This window comes from Cricetulus griseus, chromosome 7, assembly GCF_003668045.3.
Source record: "Cricetulus griseus strain 17A/GY chromosome 7, alternate assembly CriGri-PICRH-1.0, whole genome shotgun sequence".
Lineage (NCBI taxonomy): Eukaryota > Metazoa > Chordata > Mammalia > Rodentia > Cricetidae > Cricetulus > Cricetulus griseus.
Window position 1 is genome coordinate 58146945 of NC_048600.1, and position 26664 is coordinate 58173608.

General features: G+C 46.4%; 1 protein-coding gene across 2 annotated transcripts; it reads left to right on the top strand.

Annotated features, from left to right (window-relative positions):
- The first annotated feature begins 5374 nt into the window (after positions 1-5374).
- C1qtnf2 (C1q and TNF related 2) lies at positions 5375-22146 on the top strand. 2 transcript variants are annotated; one of them, XM_027425247.2, is made up of 4 exons: positions 5375-5505; positions 11661-11734; positions 16949-17201; positions 21356-21969. In XM_027425247.2, the coding sequence occupies exons 2-4, from the start codon at positions 11717-11719 to the stop codon at positions 21967-21969; spliced, it is 885 nt and encodes a 294-aa protein (XP_027281048.1). In that variant the 5' UTR covers positions 5375-5505; positions 11661-11716. The 2 variants fall into 2 exon arrangements, with proteins under 2 accessions (XP_027281048.1, XP_027281046.1); XM_027425245.2 differs by lacking the exon at positions 11661-11734 and having other exon boundaries at positions 5392-5505; positions 21356-22146.
- Positions 22147-26664: the final 4518 nt, after the last annotated feature.

The window sequence follows — 26664 nt, forward strand, 5'->3', positions numbered from 1 at the left end:
CGGTAGACAACAAATGTCATGGTCAGAACTCTTCCTCAGGGGCATTCTGTTTCATCAGGAAATTGAACTTGTAATGCTGAAGGTTTTTTACAGCAATCAGCCTGTGCTATAGTGTTGGTCAGAATACACTGTAGACCAGGCCGAAGTTTCTTGATTCCAGTCAGCTGATTGAAAGGGACCCTTCTCCCCCGCCCTTGCAGACAAAGCTATAAATTAAAAGAAGGAGGAGGAGGAGGAGAAGGGGGAGGAGGAGGAGGAGGAGGAGGAGAAGGGGAAGGAGAGGAGGAAAGAGGAGGAGGAGGCAGCTGCTGCACTGTGGGTGTGGTGTGTCAGAAGAATTGAACTGTTTATTATGCTACCCAGGTAAATCCTGTGCCTTCCACATCTTTATCCCTTGTCTCCTCTCTTTCATGTCCACTAATCCAATTTATGACCCGTTGGATCAAGTAGCATCTAGTCCCATAGTAAAGGGCTTGGTCTTCACAAGACTTAGCAGCAGAGCATGATATATTTCTCAGAGTGTGGATTTTCTCGAAAGCCCTGGAGATTTTAATTCTTCTGTTGGCATTTGCCATGGGCTCCATATAGAATCTCTATTTGTTCAATCAAGTGTCATTGGATCTGCTGGGTTCAAAGCTCCAGATGGCCATGCAGATAGCATTAAAGCCACGCTTGCTTCAAGCCTTTCATGCTCTGGTCTCTGGATTATGGATTACTTGGTAAATGGGTTGGGAAACTACCACTCCAAAGGGCCAAAAGACTGTCAAGCATTGTGCTTCACCACCATGGTAAGTAATGAGAAATAGTAACTTGCCTTTGGCTATGAGATGGCTGTTGCAATATGTTTCAGAGTATTAAAACATCAGAAACTTCAACAAATTTGGTTCTCTGATTCACACCATTTTTACTAAATCCTGGAGGCTACTTGCTACTACCCTAGAGCCAATCTGCATTATGTCATTAATGAAATGGACTAGCATGATGTTCAATGGGATTACATAATGCTCAGGTTCAAGGTCAGAGAGGGCTACATAGCAAGACTCTGTCTCTTAATTTGACTTTTTTTTTCTAAAGAACATGTTTTACTCTTATGATGTAACTCACACATGTGGCACTTTGCAACCATCTCAGGTCCAAAGCTCAGCTTCTCTGTCCCCATATCATGGAGGGTATAAATCATCAAAGAGATGAGTATGTGCACATATATAGTTTACTGTGGGCAAATACATCTGCCAGGTGTGAGTTGAGTAGACCTAATAAGCAGAAGTCTTTTCTGAGTGCTCCTTAAGTGCATTGAACTCCTCCAGATACAAACAGCTGCAGACTGAGCTCAATTCCAGAATTGAGCTCAGAATTCCAGTTCATTCACATCTCACTTCCTAATCTGGGGTTTCTTCCTTTTTCTCCCAGCCAAACAGCAGAGATGGAGACTTTACTTTACTTTTGCTCTCCCAAGATTACATGATTATACTGACAGAAACATGGTAAGTCTTGTCCATACCTTCTCCTCAAAGCTTGATTCTGCAAAACTGTTTGAGGCACTCCTTCAAACAATATGTCTGTTTTGTTTTATGACCCTGGTCTCACTCTGACACCTTGTAGAGCCCAGGCTTGCCCCAAACTCATAGTAGTCCTCCTTCCTCAGCCTCACAGGGATTACAGGCATGAGCTAGTGGTGCCAGCTTTTTGGTTTCTGAACCATGCATTTGAAAAGCCATCTCAAGGGCCTTTTCTTTTCTTTTCTTTCTTCCTCCCTTCCTTCCCTTTCTTTCTTTCTTCCTTCTTTCTTTCATCTGATTTTAAAAATGAAATTGCTCCAGCCCCAGCCTGGCAAGTTACATCTGGAATTTGGTTGGAGCTTTTCTGGCCGCTTCCTGTTGAAGACATGCATGCAGTGTCTATTTTGGTCTAATTTCATTTCTGCCAGAGCTCCAGTCCCTTCAGGGCTTCAGTTTTCCTGAAACCATCTGCTCTAGAGACTCCCTCTGTTTCTTTCCCTTCTCATGGAAACTACTCTATCCATGCTCTAGGAGAGGAACTTGTGCCCAGGGTCAAGGGGTGAGGTCGCCTCAGCTCCCTCTCACTAATGTAACCTGGGAAAGACCCATCACTGTGCCCCAGTCCTCTCTGCTATGCAAGGGAAGAACAGACTTCCATTTTCACCATCTCCCTAAATAAAGTGTGTTGTCGTAGGGCGTTCACCGATAATTTTCTGAAGTCTCTGCCACACCCACTGATCTGTCCCATCCATAACAGCAAAGGAAGATTCTGTAAGAACTAACACACAGTCCTTTATCTTCACTTTATTAGAAAGCAGGACATTAAGTTAGTAAAACACTCCCATGGCTTTCAAACACACATCATTCCAAGACACAGAATGGAAAATAAATGTGCCTCTCTCCAATTTTCCAGTTTCTCTCTCTAGGGAATAAGGTTTACTTGATTAATAATTAAACAAACAAACAAACAAAAACCCAGCATTTCACTTGGTAGCCCAGGCTGCACTCAAACTCACGATGTTCCTGTTCAACCTCCTGGGTGCTGAAAGAAAGGTGTGCTCCACCACACTCGGATGGAATCCTTTGCATTCCCTTCTAGGTTTTGCTTTTATGAACTTTTGTTTGTATACAAATGTGTAATGATTTATTTAACTTGCCCCCTAAGTGTTTAAAGTTCTTTGTTAGTTCAAATGGTTTCAAACACATACAGCATACTTCCAGAACAGATTCCTGGAAACAGAACTGCTGGGTCCAAAACAACACCAAAACAAAATGTATATGTAGTATAAATCTACAAACTTTCTCTTGGGCTGACTGACTTGTTTCATCCCAAGTGACAGAAGTAGCTAGTGTCTGCTCCAGCCTTATGGCCTTTTAACTTGATCTTTTCCATCAAATGGCATTACAACCATGAGCACAGTTCCCCAGGCCCACCAACGCAGAAGTCCATACAACGACAGCATGACCACCAAACCAACAGCTGTCTCCCCAAGCTTGCTTCATTACTGACACTCCATATTGAATGACCTCATCCTGGGGAACTTCACCATCACTAAGCCCTGTATTGAAAATAAACATCTGAATTCTTGGGTCTTGGCCACCAGCTTTTGGAATGACTCAATAATGGCTTGTAGACACTTTTGTGCCAAGAGTGGAGTAAGAGAGGGGTTGAAAAGGGCAAAGAGAGTGATCCATATTTTAGCTATGGGTGTAAGTCAAAAGATCTTGGATTTCATTTTATTCCACAACTTTCAAGTTTCAAGTCACTAACAGGTCCGGAGGCCTCCTGGCATTGTGCATGGAATGGGGACCTTGGCCTGAACTCTTTTGCAGGACTTTTCCTCCTTTGTGAGTCTAAAGACTCAAGATGCAACCTAGACCAGGGACTGCTCATCTACCCAATGTAAGCAAGAGGTACACAAACCAGTACATGACTCTCACCAGTGGGGGCCACTGAGAAGGGCTTTTGATAGTGATGTTTCAGGTAAGCAGGCTGGAGGCTGGTTCACACTGCTTGCTGTGTCTATGGTGTGTTGCTCCACCTACAATGTGTCAAACTATTAACACAGCATCCTCAGAGTTCAGAAGAGAAGCACAGAGAGATTGTGGGGACCCAATCGCTCCTCAGTTAATAATTCATCAGTTAACAATTCAAAGAAAGCTTTTTGTTCACATCATTCTGTATTGGAGGAACTTCCTACAAGAGGAAGGCTTGAACTAGCATGGGGAATACTGCGGTGGGTCTCCTTCTATAGTAACTGACAGGAACTCATTGAAGCTAGTTTAAAGAGAGAGGAAGAGTAAGAGAATAGGACTTTTATCTCAACTATTACAAGGATCAGAACAAAGGCTTTAATAAAATAGCCACAGCACTCTGTACTTTCTAATTCTTCTTATGTGGAAATGTCACTGTCTCTTGTCACAAGAAGGTTCTCCCAAATGGCAGGAAGCTATGACTCAAGACAGAAAAGGACTCTAAAGTTAATACTTTAGATGTAAATCGGTACCCTTCATGGAGACCACATGGGAGGGTGATCTAGCATGTCCAGTGTGAGACCCAATGACCTCTACACACACACAAGCACACATAAATAAATAAATAAATAAATAAATAAACGTAATTTAATTTTTAGATTTGTTGAGTAAACATTGAACCCACTAACTCATCTCTTTATATAATTTATTTATTTTATGTTATATAACATATAATGCTTTAGATAAGACATAATAATGCTATTAGTATAGCATTTATTATCATTACAGATTTATGTAATATCAATGATGAGTCTCTGCATAGCTTGCTAGCTTCCTAAATGCCTTATGGGTGAGGGTCACGGCTATGGGAAGGAAGGCAGGTGCAGGTGAGTGAGGTCATGATTATTCTCCCCACTTGTTAGAAAGTGAAATACAAGCGATGCAGTTCACTGACTTGTCTAGGGTGGTGGAACCAGCATTGGGCTTTGAAGGCATGTCTGCATTCAAATTCTGTCTTTAAACTTTGCATCTTGTGACAGCTGTTAGACAGATGCCCCTACTGCCCAGGGGCACACTAGCAGCTAGAGGAAGGGAGCAGAGGAGGAAGGGATGGAGAGAAGCTAATAACAGGCCTCTGGGTAATCTAGTATCTGCTTGTTGTTGAGATGGAATCGACCTGTGTTTAGGGCTGAGACCATCCAGTGGATCCCATCTCTCTCTGCATGATTTGAGGTAGGCCTGAGAGTCAGTGGGGTGAGGAAAGAGTCATTGTCTTCAGAGGAGAGAGATGAGGGCTGGAGCACAGAGTCACCTGTCCCCATATGTGTGGACATTAACATCCAGAGAAAATCCACACAATCTCTCTCTCTCTCTCTCTCTCTCTCTCTCTCTCTCTCTCTCTCTCTCTCTGTGTGTGTGTGTGTGTGTGTGTGTGTGTGTGTGTGTGTGTGTGTGTGTGTGTGTGTGGACAGAAAAGGAGCCACTGAAACCTCGTCAATTCACCTGGCACAGATAACTAGCCACACACCCGGTATATAATTCACATTCCAGTTACATACTAAATTCAGCCTTCACCCTATACTTGCACATGTGCATACGCACACACATACTATTAGATACGTATGTATAATTTGTAATCACTCTCCAGTACACGCACATCCAGTGTACACGGAAATGTTCTCTACCGACAGCCTCGGATCCACCGAGATATAGATGCCCACGTGTACACAGAGATGGTTCTGCAGACACTGGCAAACACACCAATAACCATGCCTCAAGTACGAAACCTCAAATGCTCCCACAACTTCCACACACATAAATGCATCACACACCCAAGTTGTCACTGCCTCTGGAAGTCTTTCTGAAATCCAAAGGGAAAAAGAGCGCCAGCTGCTGGCCAGTGCACGTGACCGGGAAGGAAGGCGCTCCCTCCCATGACGGGATGGGAAAACTATGCCTGGGGCCCGCATCTCCCGCTGCTGCAGGCAGGACCGAGAACCACCAGAGCTGGACGTGGCGCGGGGTAGAGAGGGTGAGTGTCGTGCCCCGCAGGGCAGAGAGTGGGGCGGACCTGGAGGAACCTTGGATGCTGTAGGCGCGAGATGAGGTAGCAGAGAGCTCTCCCCGGGACGGGAATGAGAAGCTTCTGCCTCTCCCCCTCTGTCTTGGGCATTATAGTCTGAATTCAAACATTTCTAAAGAGCATGCCATGTGCCAGGCTCCGACCGGTGGCTCACGGGTTAAGAAGGAAAAGAGCCTTGCAGTTTACTGTGCACCTATTTGATGCCAAGCCCTCGGGCCCTGAACTTGTGCGCTTTCGTTTCCATGACAATGAGTTATCACTATCTTCAAAGGAGAAACTCACTCAGTTACTTTAAGGACAGGCTTAGGGCTGTACAGATGGCAAAGGCACTTAACCCTTTATGTCGGAGTTGGATACCTGAAATCACAGAGTTAATATTAATTGGACCCATTATCTCATTTACTCTGGGCATTTCTTTAAATACATTAAAATGGGGGAGTAGATTGAACTCGGAAAGATACAGTAAATGACGGTGAGAAAATTACAAGTTCTTCACAGTCCTCTTCACTCCCACTCCTTCCTCAAACTGCTTGTCTCAAAGCCCTGTCTTTGTTTGGTTTGAGACAGCCCAGACTAGCTTCAAACTCACTATGTAGTTGAGTATGACCTTTGACTCCTGCTGGGCCTCCTGCTTCTGCCTACTGAGTGCTGGGATTGCAGGTGTGTGCCACCACATCAGATTTATTCAGTGCTGAGGCTCAAAACCAGGGTTTTGTGAGTGCTCTGCAAGCATTCAACATGCACGCCATAGGCCCAGCATCCAAGCCTCATTTATATCTATATAGTGTTCATATTCTCTGTCCCCACTGTTCTGTGACCCACCACAGGACCTTAACACTTAACCAAACCATCACAGTGGCTGGCAGTGGCCTCCCAGCCTAGTCCCTTCTGTAACAAAAGAAGGCCTTTATACATCTCAGTGTGGTGCTCCTCTGCTCTGCCACCATAAAACTGTTTGGTTTGCAACCTTCCCTTAAATGATCATCTGCCAGAGACTGTCTACACTAGGCCAGCAGCACTAATGATGACATTGGCATTTAGCATTATTATTTTTTTTAAAAGCCTCTCCTCTCGTGGTTTGATTTCTGCTCTCCCTTCTGCATGGATTTTCTGTTGTCTGGTTGCTACACGGAATTCTCAACTTTCCACCATCAACTAACTCACCCCTCCACACATCTCTCTAGACATCACTTCTTTCTAATTCAGCTAGTATACAACATTTAAATGTATGAGGTCTTCTCAGATCCTGGCAGGTACATCACACTTGTCCTACTTGTACTGGTGAATTGGAATTCTTTACACAAGTTCAGAGTCAGCAAGAAAGTGTGTGTGTGTGTGTGTGTGTGTGTGTGTGTGTGTGTGTGTGTATGTGTGTTGGTGAGCACACGTGCGCTTGAGTAATGTAGAGGTCAGAGGACAGTCTCAGGCATTGTTCCTTAGGAGCTGTCCATCCCCACCCACCCCCAGTCAGGGTCTCTCATAGGCCTGGAGTTCACCAAATAGGCTAGCCTGGCTGGCTCTGGATTCCCAAAGATCTCCCTGTCTCTGCTTCTCCAGGAATGAAATTACAAGCACATTCCACCATGCTGGGCACCTTCTACATCTTGTTTAGTTTTGATGTGGCTTCTGGGGATCAAATCAGGTCCTCATCCTTTTGAGTATTGTTCCCCACCCCAGGAAGGCACTTTTTTGTTTTGTTTTGTTTTGTTTTGTTTATTGTTGTTGTTTTTGTTTTTCAAGACAGGGTTTCTCTGTGGCTTTGGAGGCTGTCCTGAAACTAGCTCTTGTAGACCAGGCTGGTCTCAAACTCACAGAGATCCACCTGCCTCTGCCTCCCGAGTGCTGGGATTAAAGGTGTGGGCCACCAAGCCCAGTCAGGAAGCCACTTTTTGTCTCTGCATTCTTTTCTGTCTAATTCTGACCCTGCTGGCTGGGCATCTTCTCTATATTCTGGTACTGATGCTTCCTGCTCCCAGGGGTTCCCTAAGAGGTAGCAGACTGATGCTTAGGCTTCCCCAACCTTTTCCTGCCAGTCAGAGCCCTGAAAACTGCATTTGCCACTATGAAAGGAACCCTGCACAAATCGAATTGCTCAGTTAAACCCCTTCTATTCTAGCCCCAGTTTTGAAAACAATTCTATGCCAAGCCCTTTCTAAAGTCAATGATCCTCTCCTAGATGTGTCCTCTCCTAGATGTGTCTTCTTCTGTAACTGGCTTATTTCTTGGCACATATGCCCAGTCATGCAGACATCACTAACCTCTTAGGGTCTCTCCTGCTAGCAGAATGGGACTGGCATTGGCAGGCCTGATTTCCCCAAATATGTTTGACATGGGAAGATGGTTTTCCATTTTTCTGGGCTCTGTTTTGTCTTCTGCAAAGTGAAGAGAAGTACAGGGCCTGAAGGATGCCTGGTCCCCCAGAAAATCAAGGGATTTCCTCTCTCTGCCTCCCTCTCTCTGCATGTCCAGGTACCTGAGTGTGGGCACATCCATGCGTCAGTGTACATGCAGAGAGCACAGGACAAGTTCAGGTGTGGAGTCTCATCTTCCACCTTGTTGGAGTCTCAGTCTCATGTTTACTTCTAGCTGTCCTGTGAATCTCCAAGGAGTCCTGTGTCTCTACAAATAGTGACACAGGACTCCATCTTATAGGAGCGCTGTGTTTATAGACGCACACTTCTGTCCTTGGCTTTACATGCGTTCTAGAAATTTGAATGAACCCAGGCCTTCATTGGAGCATAGAACATGAGTCAGCTCCACAGAGTCATCTCCCCAGCCCTAGAAATTATATTTGAACATAGCAATTATCTTAAAGTTAGAAAGCAAATTAAAAGCACACTGTAATGCCGACTGTGGCATTTCAGCTAAGCTTCAGGGATCCACCTGTCCCTTCACCGCCGGCACTGAGGTAACAAGTACACTGGCTTTTCTTCGGATGCTGGGGGCCTAGCCTCAGATCTTGACACTTGTGTGGCAGAGCACTTTATCCACTGAGCCATATCCCCAGCTACCAACCGATGACTCTCACAAAGATGGAATTTCCCCAGTGACAGGGCTGCTTTTCAGCCTCTCTGAGCCAGTCCTTACACATTGTAAGGTTTGACTAGGAGGAAGTTTGAGGCTTACAACCTTCTTTAGAGTCCAACGTGTCTGGAGTGTAAGCGTCGTGAGTATTTTGCCGGGATGTAGGTATGCGCACCATTTGCATGCTGTGCCATTGGAGGCCAGAAGAGGGAGGTGGAGCCCCTGAAACGCTACAGAGGACTGTCATGCGGGTAGAGCCAACCTGAGTTCAATACCCCAAACCCTGAAAGTGGAAGGAAAGAACACAGTCCTATGAGTTGTCCACTAACGTCCATATGTACTCTGTGATACACTTTAGTATGTGCAAGCTCTCATGCGCGCGCGCGTGCGCACGCGCGCGCGCGCGCACACACACACAAATCAACCAATCAATCAATGCACATTAATAAATAATATTAAAATTGAGTCACAAGTGTGAAAATCCTCACAGGGTTTCAAAAGTTAGTGTTAATTAGGTATTATGAAATATGGGCCTGGAGAGATGACTCAGCAGTGAAGAGCACTGACTACTCTTCCAGAGGATTCAGGTTCAATTCCCAGCGTGCCCACAGTGTATCACACCGTTCAATACTCCAGTTCCGATGTATCCGAATCCCTCTTCTGGCTTCCACAGACACCAGACACACACATGGTGCAAATATATACATGCAAGCAAAACACTCATACACATAAAATAAAATCACATTTAAGAAAGAATATGTTTCAAAGATTGTAAAATGTCTCACTAATGATTTTTTTGAAGATTACATTGACCTAAATAACACTGAATTTAATTTCACCTGCTTCTTTTTTAATGTCACCACGAGATCATTTTAAATGACATATATGGCTTGTGTCCTTTTCCTGTTGGACAGTGCCCTCCAATCATTCTCCCCAACCATATAGGTCTGCCATGCCAAGGCTGACCCACTGGAGACATGGAGACAGAAGAGCAAACACCCTCAGCTCTCTTCCACTGCTTCTCACATCCTACTCAGCAACCGAATTCTTCTCCTTCACTGGCCTCCTTGGTCCTCCATGTGGCATAATAGCCATAGGCAAGGTGGAGTTTGCCAGTCTCCATTTCAGTTACCAGGAGCCTGGCTCCACCCGGCTGACTCCTGTAGCCAATTCTTCATTGGAGGCTCAGTCCTGAATCAGCCTGGGCCAGAGGGCTGACCTGCACTGCCCACCATGTTGAATGTTATGTTTGCTGATTTCAAAGATCCTGACATGGATATATAGATGAAAATAGGATCCTTCGATATTAATTCCAAGACTGACTTCCTGCGTGCCTTCAGAAATGCTTGCTGAGACAAGCAGAGCCAGATCCAACTCCTGGGACCTCTCATTAGGTCATAATTTATCTTTAGACCTCTGTTCCTAGGCAGAGCCAAGAATGGGGAGGGAGAAAAGAAGGAGAGATTAAAATATGTCTCAGCAAGAAGACCCTATGCTTTTCAACTCTCTGTGTCCTCTTTGAAATCCTCTCTCTCTCTCTCTTCTGGGCAGTGCAATTTCCAAGTGGGCTCCAAAATTGAGATCACAGAAAAGGGGATGTCCAGAAAGCTCTGTAGGAGCTCCAGTCGGCCCTCTCTTCCAGGCCACCTCAACATTTAGAGAAACTGGGAAAGGACTGCTTCTAATTTGCTTCCTGGAATTGGGGAAGGAGGGTGTTTTCCATTAGAGAGTTCTCACTGCCATCAAAGCAGATTTTTAACAGTCTTCATCCATCTGCAAGTAAGCTCTCGTTAACCCCAGCCACCAGCCTGTTCCTTCTAAAGCTGTGCAAAGAAGAACTGCTCTGTTGGATCCCATCTGGAGGCCCTCTTCTGCTGGGGATGGGGCAAGGCAGGGCATCACTCCACAGTCTCCAGGTGGAGGAGGGGACTGTGAGCCTCAACTGAACTGCAGTCTTAGCACTCAGGTCTCTACATTCTTAGTAGCTAAGTGTGGCTCTGTCAACCACAAATGTATCAAAATCCTGTTGCTATTTCATGGATTATGAGTGACCATTGCATCCAAAGTCACTTAATTCATATTGAACATACACACTGTACTAGGCTCCAGTGTTAAAAACAGGGACAGGCAGGGCCCCCAACAGGGCAACCCAAGAGCATTATGAATCAGATGCTGTAGAGTGTGAGCAGTGTTCCCAAGGAGATGAGACTAGACCTGAGGCTTCAAGGATGAGGTGGGCAGCTGAGAGGACTTCTGGGGATCAGGTTAGGATGGTACAGGTGGCCAGCTGCAGTGTTTGGTGTGTCAACCCCTGGGATGGATGTTTAGAGGTGTAATCTCATTTTTGACATAGACTCTATGGGTTAAAAATGGCATTGTGGGGCTAGAGAGATGGCTCAGGGGTCAAGAGCACTAGCTGTTCTTCCAGAGGACCTGAGTTCAATTCCCAGCAACCACATGGTGTCTCACAACCTTCTTGTAATGAGATCTAGTGCCCTCTTCTGGTGTGCAGGTATACATGCAAGCAGAACACTGTATACTTAATAAAAATAAATCTGAAAAAAAAATGGCATTGTGTCCATAAAATAGTTAAGCAAACAAGTGACTTTTTTCCCCCAGGACTCTTTTCTACTGAGAAAAAAAAATTGTTTGAGATCTTCAGATCTTCGAGCAAAGCCTAGTCAGCACCTAGGCCTAATGGCCTCACTCAAGGCCCAGACAAGCATTCCTGGCATTTGCACTTGCAGACCACATTCCAGAAAAATACAGGCAAGGCCAGTGTCCCCACCTCTGCCCCTTCTCATAACAATGTCTTGGCAGAAGGCCCTCAAGAATGAGCCAGAGGCTATGTCCTGTGAAGTGTGGAGGGAGATGGTTCTTGCCCTACAGTAGACTCCAGGCTGGAGCCGTGGGCTCCCAGGGCTTTCCTGGAACATGCGTATTCATGAATCACTAGCTACTTTCCTGAGAGGCTAGAAGCCCAGGACCAGAGAGATTAAAGCCAGACTTCAGAACTCATCCAAGTTTAACACCTCATAATTCCATTTCTGGGATTTAACTATGGCTATTTTCCCCTTTAGCAAGAAGACTTGATGAAGCTTTTCTCCCCAACCCATAGTCAGAAAGAACAATTTAGATGACAGTGTTTAAAAAGGTAAGGGGCCAGTGATGGCTATTTTTTTTTTCTGACCAATTGAACCTCTCTTTGTGGAACATTTGCTGTATGTGTAGTATTCTGCAAGCTCATTCCTAGAGACAGGGACAGAAAGAAAGGCAAACTTCTGTCTGAGCAATCCAAAGGAGAGTTTCTTGTCTAGGCCAGGTAAGAAAAAGCAAATAGAAGAGAAAAATTGCTTGAATTAGTGGTTTCTGTGCCCTCTGGCATTTAGAGCCCCTTTTCTTTTTCTACAGACTCTCTGAATCTCAAACACAAATTAAGCAGCTATTTCTCTTTTTTAAGGTGTGTTTGTGTGTGTGTGTGTGTATGTGTGTGTGTGTGTGTGTGTATTTGTACGTGCTCACACCTCATATATGGGGTACCCTCAGATGCTAGATGAGGATGTCAGATCCCCTGCAGTTACAGATGGTTGGAAACTGTGGGATTTTGGCATAAGAGGGATGAAAAAGTAAAAACCACCAAGTGGCTGCAATATCGAGGAAAGAGCTAGGACTGAAAGGAGAGCTGCTGCAAAGAGGTGGTGAGGGACTACCTGGAATAGAAGCTGAAAGTTGAGCCTCAGGGCAACGTGCTATGTTAAGAGCAATGGGGCTGGACCTCAGTCTGATAGAGACCCTGTAGCTAGCCAACAAACAAAGGAAGGGAGGAGCAGAGACTGGGGTAAGGCTGAGGCCAGGTCATTTAGGGCCTTGTGGGGTCTGTTAGGGGTTCCTGTGTTTGTGGCCTATAGCCAGAAGTTAGTGGACCGGCTTGGAGAATGAGGTGTCTGATGGATGGTTTTCAGCTCTGGCTGAGGCACGTGGGAAACGCTGGGAGTCGTGGAGTATGTACGGGGGGTGGGGGGTGGGGTAGTGAAAGTCCCAAGTGAGGAATGAATAATGGGATGAAGTGACTTTGCAAATCCCAACCCTGATCTCTTGGATGGGACCCTCGATGGATCCATCATGAACACTCCAGAGGGGTTTATGGTGGGAGTCGGGGCTCTGGATGGTCACGTCAATTGAAGCAGAGACTTTTCAAAGAATAGGAAATATTTCATTGTTTTGTTCTCTCTCTCTCTCTCTCTCTCTCTCTCTCTCTCTCTCTCTCTCTCTCTCTCTGTGTGTGTGTGTGTGTGTGTGTGTGTGTGTAATTTTATTTTATGTTCATTGGTGTGCTGCCTGTATGATATGTCTCTGTGAGTGTGTAGGATCCCATTGAACTGGAGTTACAGGCAGTTGTTCACTACCATGTAGGTGCTGGGAATTGAACCCAGATCCTCTAGATCAGCCAGTGCTCTTAACTTCTGAGCCACCCACTGGCCCTTTTTTTGTGTGTTTTTGAGATAGGGTCCCATGTAGGCAAGGCTGGCCTTGAACTTGCTATATAGTTGAGCATGCCTTGGAACGCCTGATCCTTCTGCCTCCTCCTGAGTGTTGTGATTACAGGCATGCACCACCACACCCCAGAGGACAAGAGGTTTTCCTCAAGTATTATCAAAGTATCCCGAGAAAGCAGAAATATCCCTTTGGCATTTTCAAAGTCCTGTGGTATGCATGCATATAAAGCTGTAAAATAGAATACAACATACCAAAGGATGCTATGTGTGGATTTGGCATGGGCTTCAAGGTCTCCTCTATCATTTGGGATGCTCGGAAGGAAAAACATCTAAGCAGTGCTGGCAGCATGCAAAGCACTTGTGTATCAGAGGCAGCCAGCGCCAAGTTCAAATATAACTTCTGCCACTAACTAGCTGTGTAAACATGAGCGAATTGCTTCCCTGGGTGTGTGGGAGGAAGTTGTAGAAGGGAGAAAGGTAATATGGGGTAAGAATGGTCACTAGAGATAGTTGGCCATGGGAAAAGTCTACACCCTGCTGGTGTGACAGTGGATAAACCACTTCACCTCTTAGAACCTTGGTTCCTCCCTTTGAAAACAAGGATGATTCTTGCCTTTGTAGGGCTTATTCTACTTTCCAATAACACAATGCAGGTAAAGAGCTTCATGCAGACCCTGGAACATTGTGGGTGCTCGATAATGTCAGTTTTTCCCTGCCTCAGTATCACCCATAACTGAAGGAGCTGGGTTTGACACCCTTCCCAAGTTGGCTCTATGTTTATCTCAAAGGCTGTGGGAGAATTACTCCATCTAGGTGGCTTGGGGGCTTGCTGCCAACCTTCTAAGCATGCCATCCCCATTCCCAGTTTTCTCAGCAGGGCCATCATGTGGGTGGTGGTGTGAGCATAGAGCTCAGGGCGGGGAGCAAAGCTACTTGGAGTCTTGTTTTTCTCGGAGGTGCCTGGGAAGCAAGGAAACTCTTTTCTCCCTTCAGCTCTGGAAGCAAATCTAGTCCCCTGCCTTTCTTTCCAAAGCTATTCCTGGCTCCAGCTGCAGGAATGCCTCTGGGACTGCAGGAACCTTTGGGCTCCAGCTCCAGAAAAATAAAATAAAAATAAAACATCTCCCTGTGTGTCCCAGAGCAGCCCGCCCCTTAGGCTCAGGGACCTGCTCCAACCCAGCTGACAGAGAGGCCACTGACCCCTCTCTGTCAGAGAAGAATAGACTGGAGAGAGCAAGTTTCTCCCTCTCAGGGGCCTTGTGTCTGTACTTTGGGGCAGAATAGAGAGCACCGTGATAGATAAGCCCCTGTGCCCACGCTGGTCTAGCTGTTTCTTGGCTGTGACTTTAGCTGTTCTTGGAGCTCGTGGTCTACTTGTAAAAGTCACTCCACCTCCCTCCCTTCTCCCTCCCTTCATCCTCCCTCTCTCCCTCTCTTGCTAATCTGAAATGTTTATAGGTCACAAATTTCCAGATCATTTCAAAACTTCTTGGAAAATTAATTTCCATTCTTTAAGACTCCCAGTTGTGCTTTAGCTCCTAAACAACAGCACTTCGAAATGTGACTCAATGGCCGAACACTTGTCTAGCATGCGTGAGGACATGGATTCAATCCCCAACTCAGGGAAAAGAAAATCCAAATTATACCAGGTCATTTTCCACAACACCCATCTCATTTAGCAGGAAGAAGAAAGAAAGAAATGAACCTGAGTAGTGTCTGGGCCAGTTTTCCAGAAGCACCTGTCATTGGTACACTACTAACATACATGGTTTGTTATGCTGAGCAAGCCTGACACAAGAAATGCAACCAAGTATGGTCACCTATGTCTGTGTCCCTCTGTCCCTTTATGAACAAACATCTGTCAGGGAGGGGAGCTCAAGCTAGCCTGAGAAACTTAGTGAGACCTTGTCTGAAAAGGAAAAGTAAGAAGGGAGCTTGGTGTGCCGTCTAGTGGTAGAGCACCTATCCAGGATGGGTGGAGCCCTAGCTCCTCTCTAGTACTGAAAAGAGATGTCCTGACCTGGAGTGGATCAGGAGCTGAGAAGGAGTCATCTTGTTCCAAGGGGAGCAGCCAAAGAGCTGGGCAGTTGTCATCGTCAAGACCAAAGCAGGGTGGGAAACAAAGAGTGTGGGGTGGGGGTGGGGGTAGGAGGTTGAAGGACCCAGGAAGAACCCTGAGCTCCAACGCTTGAGCAAAGTCCCCACTCTGACCCCAGCACCCCTGCCACCCATGAATCCTGACTGGGATCATGGGTCAAAGGCCGTGTGGGAGCCAGTCACCCTTCATCTCCACAATGAGAAGGAAGGCTAGAGAGGGAAAGGGTCAGTGTCAGAGCTGAACGGGTCTCAAATTGGGACTCAGATGACCAGCAGCCCCGCCACCATTAGAGACTTACTATGAAAACAAAGTATGCAGTATAAATTTAGAGGGTAGGACTCCCTCTGGGACCGCACCATCTGCATTTTAACAAGGCCCCAATCCGCAATCTGATTGAATAGACACTCAGATTGAAAACCACTGATCTCTTCTAGCCCCTTGCTGTTCAGGTAGGAAAACTAGGAGTCAGACAGAGAAAGGGGCTAGCCTGAGGTCACTAATCAAGTTACCACTGAGAGCCACCTGGGTAGGCAGAAGTCATGCCCAACATATTTCTTCTCCCTCCTAGCTTCCCCCTGGGAAGAGAGGCTGTTGGTGACCATGCATCAGATATAGCTTGTTGACAGGCCTTAAGCAAAGCCCCTGATTTCTGCTCCAAGCCTGAGTGTGTGTGTCTGTACGGTGTACATGGGGAGGATCTCCCACTGTGTCCCACACTGACACTTAGTGGGGCTTATGCCATGAGGCTTAAGAACGGTCTAGCTTGGAGTAGGAGGGGACAATCTTTAGAGCTGTGTGGCCTGGATCAAACCCCAGCCTACCACCTCCTAGCTACATGACCTAGCCAGTCCCATCACCTAGCTTTTCTGTAAGGCTGTTGTATTGAGATGCAGGAGTGTATTGACAGTTCTGAGCCTTGAATGTGGGCCTGGGCACCGGAAGCACTTAGAGAGGAGTTGTTACCATGAACAGGGCTACCACCCTTACAAGGAATCAGCATCCCTCAGTCTCTGAATCCTCATCTTCTCATACTCAAAGCAACACCAAGTCCCTGTGAGAAATAGTCTAGCTTCAAATCACCAGCTACAATATACTTTCACTTTGCATATTTGACTGAAGCCCTGAGTTAGGGGTGGGGGAGTTCTTTCTGCATTTCAGCTACGTGGGTGAATGACAGCCTCATGGCGAATGGCTTGATCTCAAGACCCCCACGAAGTATCTGAGCACAGGATTCAGCTATCCAAGTATGCTGTTAAGATATGATGTCACTGCCAGGTGGTGGTGGCACACACTTCTAATCCCAGCACTCAGGAGGCAGAGGCAGACTGATCTCTGAGTTCCAGGACAGCCAGGGCTACACAGAGAAACTCTGTCTTGGGGGAAAAAATATGATGTCACTGTCTAGATTAGTGGTCCTCAACCTTCCTCATGGTGTGACCCTTTAATACAGTTCCTCATCTTGTGGTGACCCTGACCATAAAATTATTTCCATCGCCCTTTCATAACTAATTTTGCTACTGTTATGAATTGTAAAGCAAATATTTGTGTTTTTCTATATCCCTAGGCATGCCCTGTGAAAGGGTCATTCAACCCCCAAAGGGTTCCCGACCCACAGATTGAGAACCACTGGTCTAGCTGGATGATGCAGGGAAGAGAGACAGACAGAAATGTAATTGCATCCCATGCCTCCTCCTGATTGATGCCTTTGGACTGACCACTAGTGTGTCAGAACCATGTCCACTCTCACCTGCCTCAGCTCTTTTGTCGCCCGCAGGTGACCACCATGATATCCTGGGTACTCTTGGCCTGTGCCCTTCCGTGTGCTGCTGACCCGCTACTCGGTGCCTTTGCTCGAAGGGACTTCCAGAAAGGTGGTCCTCAACTCGTCTGCAGCCTGCCTGGTCCCCAAGGCCCACCTGGCCCTCCAGGAGCACCAGGCTCCTCAGGAATGGTGGGAAGAATGGGTTTTCCTGGTAAAGATGGCCAAGATGGCCAGGATGGAGACAAGGGGGACATCGGAGAAGAAGGTGAGAGACCTCTACCTGCCTTCTTCTCCCACCAGAGTTGACAGCATCTGTCATGGGGAGGGGGTGCTTCAGAGCTCCTGAAACCAGTACCCATCGGTACATCTTTCTAACCAAATGGAAGAGAACAGATGGAGACTGTCACTCCTGTGTTCCTGCCTCTGTGGAGCATTTGAATTGCTAAGTGGGGTGGAGGAGGGATTGATCAAACCTGTGCTCTATTATCCAAAGTTCGTGATTTGTAGGTGACTGCAACCCAATTCATAAACCCAAGTGAGATTACTTGATTCACGAAACTACAAAGACCAAGAACTGCGCTTCAGGAACCGTTTGGCCCAGAGTTTTAACTCTTTTTGTCTGGGCTCTGCTTCTCCCTGGGGGTTGATCTCATCCCCCTAAAGCTAGATGCTCTGAAATGGCAGCTGATGACTCAAGTCTCCGTTCCTACGGCTTCGTCCATACCCATCCTTCACCTTTTCAAAGGGAGATGCAGTACCACCGTTTGCCAAGGTTGTATCATTTTTGAGTCGGTAGTGGAAGTACTTGGTCATTGTGGTTGACACAGACTAGTGAAGGGTGGCATAGAACACATTGGATACTGTCTTTAGGTTCCTTTTACTTGGACATTCCTTCTAGCTGTAACCTTTCACCCCTGTTCTTTTTTTTTTTTTTTTGTATGAGTGTGTATTCTTTTTTTTCCAACCATTTTCTTTTATCAACATCCTCATGTGTACATCTGAAACACAGGGAAATTAGAACAGTTTTCTGTTCTTGGTGCTAGCGAGTAAACCTGGGACTTAAGTACATGTTCCACCCTGTCAGGCCCATGATAGCTTTTACTTACACAGCATTTTAACACTGACAAGGCACTTTGAGTAAGTCATTCATCAGATCACCAATACGCTCCCGTAAAGCAAATGCCCTTATTATTCCAAGTTTCAAATGAGGAGAATAAGACTCAGGGTAGCAAGGTTAAGATGACCAAGTCACAATTGCAAGTGCTTAAACTCTGGGTACAACCTTGAATACTAATTTTGACAAGTGTCTTAACCTCCCCTAACCTCAGTGTCCCCATATCTATAAAAGTGATTACCAGAGAGAGAGGCAAGAACTGTGTGAAGCACTAGTCTTGAAATCACTGTTCCAGGGTTACTCACCCCTATCCTGATTTCCTGAGACTAGATTCCACAGAACCAACTCCTCCAAGACTTCTGACAAAAATGGAAATGGTTGGACCCTGGGAGGTCCTGCAGGGTGCTAGGCACAATATATGAGGCCACTGGCAGTGGGTCCAAGATCTAACACTAATACAAAAACTTACTTAGCGGAGCCCATTCTATATGGAGAGATACCTTGCTCAGCCTAGACACAGGGGTGCGGAGGGTGAAGAGATGCCGTGGTCCTGCCTCAATGAGATGAAGGGACAGACCTAGTAGACTTCCTAGGGGAGGCCTTACCCTCTCTGAGGAGCAGATAGGAGGAGGGGGGAGTGGATGGATTGGGAGAGAGAACTGGGATTGGAATGTAAAAAATAAATTAATTTAAAAACGAACAACAACAAAAAGAAAATTCCTCCATAAAATAGGGTGACACTCCTCCTCCTTCTAATCATTCCCTGCAGCTCATCATCTGGAAACTAAGCATGAAAATATATGAGCCTATGGGAGCCATTCTCATTCAAACCACCACATCCCTCTCTCCGGCCCCCATAAGCTTATAGCCATATCATAATACAAAATGAATTCAGTCCAACTTTAAAAGTCTCCATAGTCTGTTAGTCTTAGGGCTGTTTAAAAGTCACCATAGTCTATCAGTCTTAGGAGTGTTTAAAAGTCCAAAGTCTCTTTCTCTTGTGAGACTCAGGGCCATATCTCTCTCTCTCTCTCTCTCTCTCTCTCTCTCTCTCTCTCTCTCTGTTTTTCAAGACAGGGTTTCTCTGTGTAGCTTTGGAGCCTATCCTGGCACTCGCTCTGGAGACCAGGCTGGCCTCGAACTCACAGAGATCCACCTGCCTCTGCCTCCCGAGTGCTGGGATTAAAGACCAAGGCCATCTCTTATCTGTAACCCCCTGTAAAATCAAAATCAAAAAGCAGACACAGCCAGGCGTTTCCCAGCACTTGGGAGGCAGAGGCAGGCGGATCTCTGTGAGTTCAAGGCCAGCCTGGTCTCCAGAGTGAGTGCCAGGATAGGCTCCAAAGCTACACAGAGAAACCCTGTCTTGAAACCCCCCCCAAAAAAAAAAACAAAAAACAAACAAACAAACAAACAAAAAACAGGCACATACTTCCAACATGCAGTGGCACACAGAATATACATTACCATGCCAAAGGTGAGGAAATACTGCACCAAAACAAGACCAGGACAAACTCCAAATCTGCATCTGTATATCTGATGTCAAAGTGATCTTCAGAACTCCAAATCCTTCCAGCTTTGTTGACTGCAACCTTTACAAACAGGATCTTTTAGGTAGGCTTACATGATGTGGGTTGGGTAGTCCAAAATGACCATATGCATGATGGAAAAGGCTGATAACTCAGTAGCTATTCAGGCCACGAGGTTGGATACCTCAGCAGTCCCAATCTGTCAATGAAGATCTGGAGGATTTCAGGCGGGCCACAAGTCTTCAGTTCACAGTGGAAGGCTGGAGAGGCTGGTAATGTCAGCAAAGGATAACCTGAGCAATGGGAATAGGGTAAATGCACCCACCAGCAGAGAGCAGCAGTAACAACAGGATAAATGCACTCACCAGCAGAGAGCAGCAGTAACAACAGGGTAGATACATTCACCAGCAGAGGGCAGCAGTAACAACAGGGTAGATGCACTCACCAGAAGAGAGTGAAGGCAGACAGGCAGAAGCAGCAACATCTGCCTCAGATCTCTTTATATCTAGGACACAACCAGAAAGTGCTATCTACTCTACAATAGCATCTTCCTGATTCAGTTTAATCCTTCCCTCATAGACCTGCCCAGAGGCACGTCTCCTAGCTGATTCAGATCCAGTTGAGTTGACAACAAAGATTAGCCATCACACAGTGAAACATCTACATGCTACACAGAGGAAACAAAGTACCTTGTCAGGTCAAAAACTTGCTAAAAGTTTCCCCTCTTTCACTTCAGTGAATGTAAACCATTGGTGATGCTCAGATGTTCACTAGCATCAGAACCTCTCAGGAGCAAGGCCTTTGATGGGTATTTGACATGCTTCTGCCAATGCACAGCTGAGTTAAGACAGAACCCAAGCCCCCTTCCGGATATGTTTTGCTTAAAATGTGTTGAAGAGCCAGGCCCAGTGGCTCATACTGGAATCCCCTCATTTGAGAGGTAGGAGAAGAGTCTGCAGTATAAAGCCAGTCTTGGCTTCACAGTGTGTTCACACCATCCCTAGGCCATGTGAGACTGGTTAAAATAAAATAAATAAAATTTTGTGTTAAAGAATCATAAATACAAATGTTTCTTATGGAATCATTGGCCCAAAAATGCTGTTTGTAGGGAAATGTATACTTTATGAAGTATCAGTATTCACAACCAAGACACGTTCTCTGAGTAAACACCTGGGGATGCTCTGCAGGATTTACCTACTGATGTTTAACACTTAGATGGTGCTTGCCAGGCTCTGTCCTGTGCACTGAGAGAACCCAGGGATGGGGAGGCATTATTGTTTTCCTGGCACCTGGAAATTCTGGTACCTGCTGCTATTTTTGCTCAGTGAACTTCACAGCTGTCTTTATGTAGCCCGTAAATCCACTTCCTTCTTTTTGTTTTCCTGTGACAGTCTCATGTAGCCCAGGCTGGCCTCAAACTCACTATGTAGCCAAGATGATCTTGAACTCCTGATCCCCCCGGCACACACTCACACACCGTGCTAGGAGTATGCCACCATGTCCAGTTTTGTGCAGTGTTGGGGCTGGAACCCAGGAGTTCACACATGCTTAGCAAGCACTCTACCAGCTGAACTACATACATCCCCAGTCCAGTGAATTATTCTCCTGCCCTGATTGGAAATCCTGGTTTTCCTGAGAAGACCAAGAGAAGTGCCTCCAGTTATGCCTTCTTCATTTGCTCCCTCCTGTGTGTCCCAAAGCCTCACATTCTCTCTGGTCATGGGCTGTGCCCGGGTTTTACAGATCCCTTATAAAGCCAGCTGTTCTGTGTTTCAGGGCCACCTGGACGGACAGGCAACCGTGGAAAACAAGGACCAAAGGGCAAAGCTGGAGCCATTGGACGGGCCGGCCCTCGAGGACCCAAGGGCGTCAGCGGTACCCCAGGGAAGCATGGCACGCCAGGCAAGAAGGGACCTAAAGGCAAGAAAGGGGAACCTGGGCTCCCAGGGCCCTGCAGCTGCGGCAGTGGCCGTGCCAAGTCGGCCTTTTCGGTAGCGGTGACCAAGAGCTATCCACGGGAGCGACTGCCCATCAAATTTGACAAGATTCTGATGAATGAGGGTGGTCACTACAATGCATCCAGTGGCAAGTTCGTCTGCAGCGTGCCTGGGATCTACTACTTCACCTACGACATAACGTTGGCCAACAAACATCTGGCCATTGGCCTGGTGCACAATGGCCAGTACCGAATTCGGACTTTCGATGCCAACACCGGCAACCATGACGTGGCCTCGGGCTCCACCATCCTAGCTCTCAAGGAGGGTGACGAAGTCTGGCTGCAGATCTTCTACTCGGAGCAGAACGGACTCTTTTACGACCCTTACTGGACCGACAGCCTCTTCACGGGCTTCCTCATCTACGCTGACCAAGGAGACCCCAATGAGGTATAGACGAGCTGGAGTTAAGTCTCCAGAAAGGAACTGAGTTTTTGGGCTGGGTGCTGATTGAGGAGGACCCCTTTGACTGGGACTGGGGTCTGGCAGTCTTGGGAGCTTCTGTTCCCAGGATGGCCTCCTCTGTTGCTGCTTTTAAAAAAAAATCATTAAATCCAAGCTTTTGATTCATTATTTCTCTGTTCACCCACTAATTATCATAATATCTGTTAAGTAACAGACATTGGGCTAAACTCTGTGAGTTACATACACCAGTGGCAAGACAGAACTCCTATCCCCATGGGAAATACAATTCATAAAAAACACAGAAAACAATATAAATATTCTGCCACATGGAAACAGGCATAGGGAAGTGGCTGAAATATTTGTGTGTGTGTGTGTGTGTGTGTGTGTGTGTGTGTTTAAGTTCATCTCTTAGGTCTACTTGTATACAGGCATACTTTTTAAGTGAGAAACTTACAGATTTTCACTTATATGCACACCCTGTACCATTGAATAGATCAGGAACAAACCACTACCACTCCTGCCCCTGTCTCCCACAGCTTTCTGGGATTCCTTTAAGCCACAAGATGCTCCTCGGCTTATATCAGAATTGTGTCTGAAACACAGTAAGTTTAAAATACTGTTCAATTAAAGATACACTCAACAGTGAATATCAGGGTCTAGCCACACAGCACATGGAAGAGCAGTCATTCACCCTGATGGGTCACCCACTGCCAGTGTCCTGAATTGCAAAGGCCGCTGTCCTACACATACTCAGTGAGGAGAAAGATCAAAATTCCAGGTGGCTTCTACTGAATGTGTGTTATTTTTGCACCATCATAAAGCAAAACATTCATAGGCCAAAGCATTGTAAATCAGAAACCATATTGCGTGGAAAAGCTGAGCCCCAAAGCAGGACACAGGGCAATGGGAGAACTTGAAGGGATTGTTCCCCAAGCAAAATGACCTACCTGCAGGTACAAACACCATCTCTGCCCTGGGAAGAATGGGCGCACTTGAGGGATTGACTGAGGCCGGAAAGAATTGGGATGTTGGGAAGAGGAGATTCTTGAGGCTAGGAGATCACACAGACCCTCACAGGCATAGCCAAGTTCTTCTACTTAACTGGGCCCTGCCCCAACCTAATGAGCCAGACTATATTGACTCCTCATGGAAGCCCTTATCCGTGAGGAGGAGTGGACTGGGGGGTGGGAAGAGGCTCGGGGGTGGGAGGAATGCTGGGAAGGCTAGAGGGGAGGCTAGGGGGTGGGAGGAAGAACTATGGTTGGAATATAAAATGAAATAAAAAAAATTTAAATGGAGAGAAGAAAAGAAAACGGATTTACCCTGAGTATGGTAGCTTATACCTGTAATTCCAGCATTCAGCTGGCTGAGGCAGGAGGATTGCATTGAATTCAAAGCCAGTCTAGGCTGAGGGTGAAGCTGTCTCAAAAAAAGTTATTATCAGGGTACAGAGAGAGTGTGACATTAATATGGGGATAATTTTTTCCCCTGAAACAGTTTCTCTGTGTAGCGCTGGCTGTCCTGGAACTCGCTCTGTAGACCAGACTGGCCTCAAACCACAAAGATCCACCTGCCTCTGCGTCCCAAGTGCTGGGATCAAAGGCCTGTGCCACCAGTGCCCAGTGGGGATAACCTTGAACCTTCTCAGAGCATGATACAGCCCTTCAAGAACCTGGGCATTTTACTGTTCTATTTAGTCAGTGGATATAGAGCAGGATATCCCTGGATGTTTGCTGACAGGGATGAATAGCACTGAGGTAAGTCTACCCTGGTCCAGCTGCCTCTGCTGACAGGGATGAATAGCACTGAGGTAAGTCTACCCTGGTCCAGCTGTTTTCAGCATGTCGGGCTAAAGAAGCCTCTATAAAAGAGGCTGGTGTGAGGCCAAGATCAACTGCTGGAGTTTCCTGATATAGCCGCAACTCTCAAGCAGTTGGCTCTCACCGCCCCCTGGTGGATAGTCATGGAAAAGCAAGCAATGCCTTGGTTGGTCCTGTGGAGAGTGGACCCAATGTTAATAAAACAGGGTTTACTTAATCATTCTCACTGAGTCAGAAATGGTATGGGAATGAGAAGTGTCTAGAAACTTGGCAGGACTCTGTGGCCCAAACAGATCAACATGTGGTCAAGGATCCTGTCCAGGGCCCCCATAGATGGATCAGTCTCTGAGATCGAGTGGCACCTCCATTTGTAAACAGTTTTTTTTTTTCCATTCCCTTCTTTAACAAATTGTTTTAACAGCCATGATGGTGAGCCCCTGTAATCCCAGAACTCAGGAGGCAGAGGCAGGTGGATCTCTGTGAGCTTGAGGACAGCCTGATCTGCATAACCCCAAACCAGATAGGGCTACATAGTGAGACCCTAATCCTTCATCTTATCCCTGGCTGTTTCTTGAGGGTCTCGGGAACATGGGCCTGTCTTTGGGTCTTCCCATTATATATGCACTGAAGAAGAAGTAGAATGGCACATCTTTATGCCACAAGATGGCCTTTGGTCCAAAGGTCTTTTCTCATTCAGTACACTCTTTGAATGGCAGCTGCCCCTTCTGGAGAAGCTTGGAGAACCCCAACTCTGATCACAACATGGCAGAGAGCTTCCATCCCAGACAGGAAGACAGACCTCAGGTTCTCCAGATGAATGCATGCTGTACTCCATGTACTAGGGCTCTTTCTGTGCGGGGTTATAATCAAGATTATGACAGGAGAGAATGAGACACCCATCTCACACACAAAATTTAAGTGACCAAAAATTCAATACCAATAATATTTTAATACAGAATGTCAATAAATCAAAAATAATGTAGAAGCAAAGAGAAAAATCAAAGTTTCAGTAAAGATGGGATCTGACAGGGCTGGGATTCCAGTGAGTAAAGAATGGGGAGGGAAGGGGAGACATTGACGGAGGAAGGGAGGGAAGGAAGAAGGGCGAGACAGAGAGTGTGACAGAGAGAGAGAGTTCTGCAAGTACAGACTGCATCAAAGCTGAAGTGAAGCTTTGACAGCCCACCCACCCTGCTCATCCCCACCATAATAGGAAGAAATCGTTTCCTTGCTTCATGTCATCCTTACTTGTGCCACTAGGGGGTGCGCAGCTATCACCCAAACCTCCAGCAAGCTACAGGCGACTGGAAGAACCAGCAGACCTCTGCAGCACGCACTTCCTTAGACTCAGAGGCCCAGACAAAAGCCAAGGTTCTAGCGTGGTCATGATCTTGTGCTGAAAAGAAAAAAAAAAAAAAAAAGGAAAAGGAATCAAGTCAGCCCCACCTATTCCTAACATTTGTACGCAGGGGAGAGTTTAGGGCACCATATGTGTGGCAGAGACAGCCTGAAACAGTGCAGGGACACCGGCTAGAGGAAAGCAAGAATTAGGTCCAGTCCTGTGTGTCTTTGGGTCCCTCGTGTGTTTCGGGCCATGTTATTAACATTTGTGGTTTCAGCAAAATGAAGGGTTGGTCCAGATGATCTCAGATCCAATTTGGGCATCAAATCTTAATTTCTGTCTCCAAAGTAGAGTCAGGAAAGGAGCCTAAAATTCCTAAAACACTGTAACTCTACTGGAAGAAGCTGCCAGCATGTTAACTCTTCACACTGGCCTCTGCTTCCCCTGAAGAAGTGTGTGTGTGTGTGTGTGTGTGTGTGTGTGTGTGTGTGTGTGTGTGGCCAAAGAAGGACGTCAAGTGTTCTGCTCTATCATTTTCCATCATATTCCCTTGAGTCAGCATCTCTCACTGATCATGGATCTAGGCTGATAGCTAGCGAGCCCCAGCAATCCTCCTGTCTCTGTCCCCAATAATGGGACAGACTTGTGCTCAAACATGTCAGGCTTGTATGTGGGTTTTGGGGATTTTTGTTTAGTTCCTTGTGCTTTTTTTTTTTTCTTTTTATTTCTTTTTCATGGTTTTCACATCATACACATCTATTCCACTAATCTCCCCGTCCCTTTTATCTGCCCTTGCAACCTTTCCTTCCAAACTAAAATGAAATAAAATTTAAGAGAAAAGAAAAAGATTTCATTGTGGAAGCTGTAGAGAGACACAGTGAGTCACATAGCATACTCTTTAGTCCATATATCTTTACTTACAAGAATTCAGTGCAATGACTCACAAAGTCTCTGGCTTCTGCTACGTTACGTATACTGGGCCCTCACTAGGATTCCTGTTGTGGCCCTGTGTCATGGAGATCCTGTAGCTTTGGATCTGCAGGACTGGCCCCTTCACATGCTCCAGCAGATCACAAATGGGGTGGATGTTGGAGTGGGCCATCTCAATCATGGTATTTGCAGGGTAGGTCAGCCCACCAGTTCTCCCATCCTCATCACCCAGGTGAGCTCTCCAGCACCGCCCTGGCTAGTTCACCCTGTGCAGCAAGGAACAAGAGGTAGGGCTTGCTCTCCTGCTTTCACATCCTCAGGCCTAGCTCTCCCAAACCTACACCACCAAGGCCAGTTCTACTGTGTTGTCCAGATGAGGTTCAGGGGCTGCTCTCCTGAGTAGTGCAGCTGGTGAAAGGAGGGAACATCTCTCCCACTCTCATGACCTGTGAGGAGCTCTGGAAAGTAACCCCTGAACAGCTGCTAGACTTTGCCAAATTTGCATAGTCAACAAATAATTAATTGCGACTATGTGACAAGCTTCACATTAGGCATTGGGGAACCCTGTGGTGAGCGTAGGGTCTAACAGAGGTG

What these genes read in the sequence shown, in the direction of transcription:
- C1qtnf2 (XM_027425245.2), top strand. Translation starts at nt 5,416, where the DNA reads ATGGGAAAACTATGCCTGGGGCCCGCATCTCCCGCTGCTGCAGGCAGG. An exon ending in CGTGGCGCGGGGTAGAGAGG is followed by an intron (nt 5,506 to 16,948) that starts GTGAGTGTCGTG and finishes TGTCGCCCGCAG; the next exon opens with GTGACCACCATGATATCCTG. An exon ending in GGGGGACATCGGAGAAGAAG is followed by an intron (nt 17,202 to 21,355) that starts GTGAGAGACCTC and finishes TCTGTGTTTCAG; the next exon opens with GGCCACCTGGACGGACAGGC.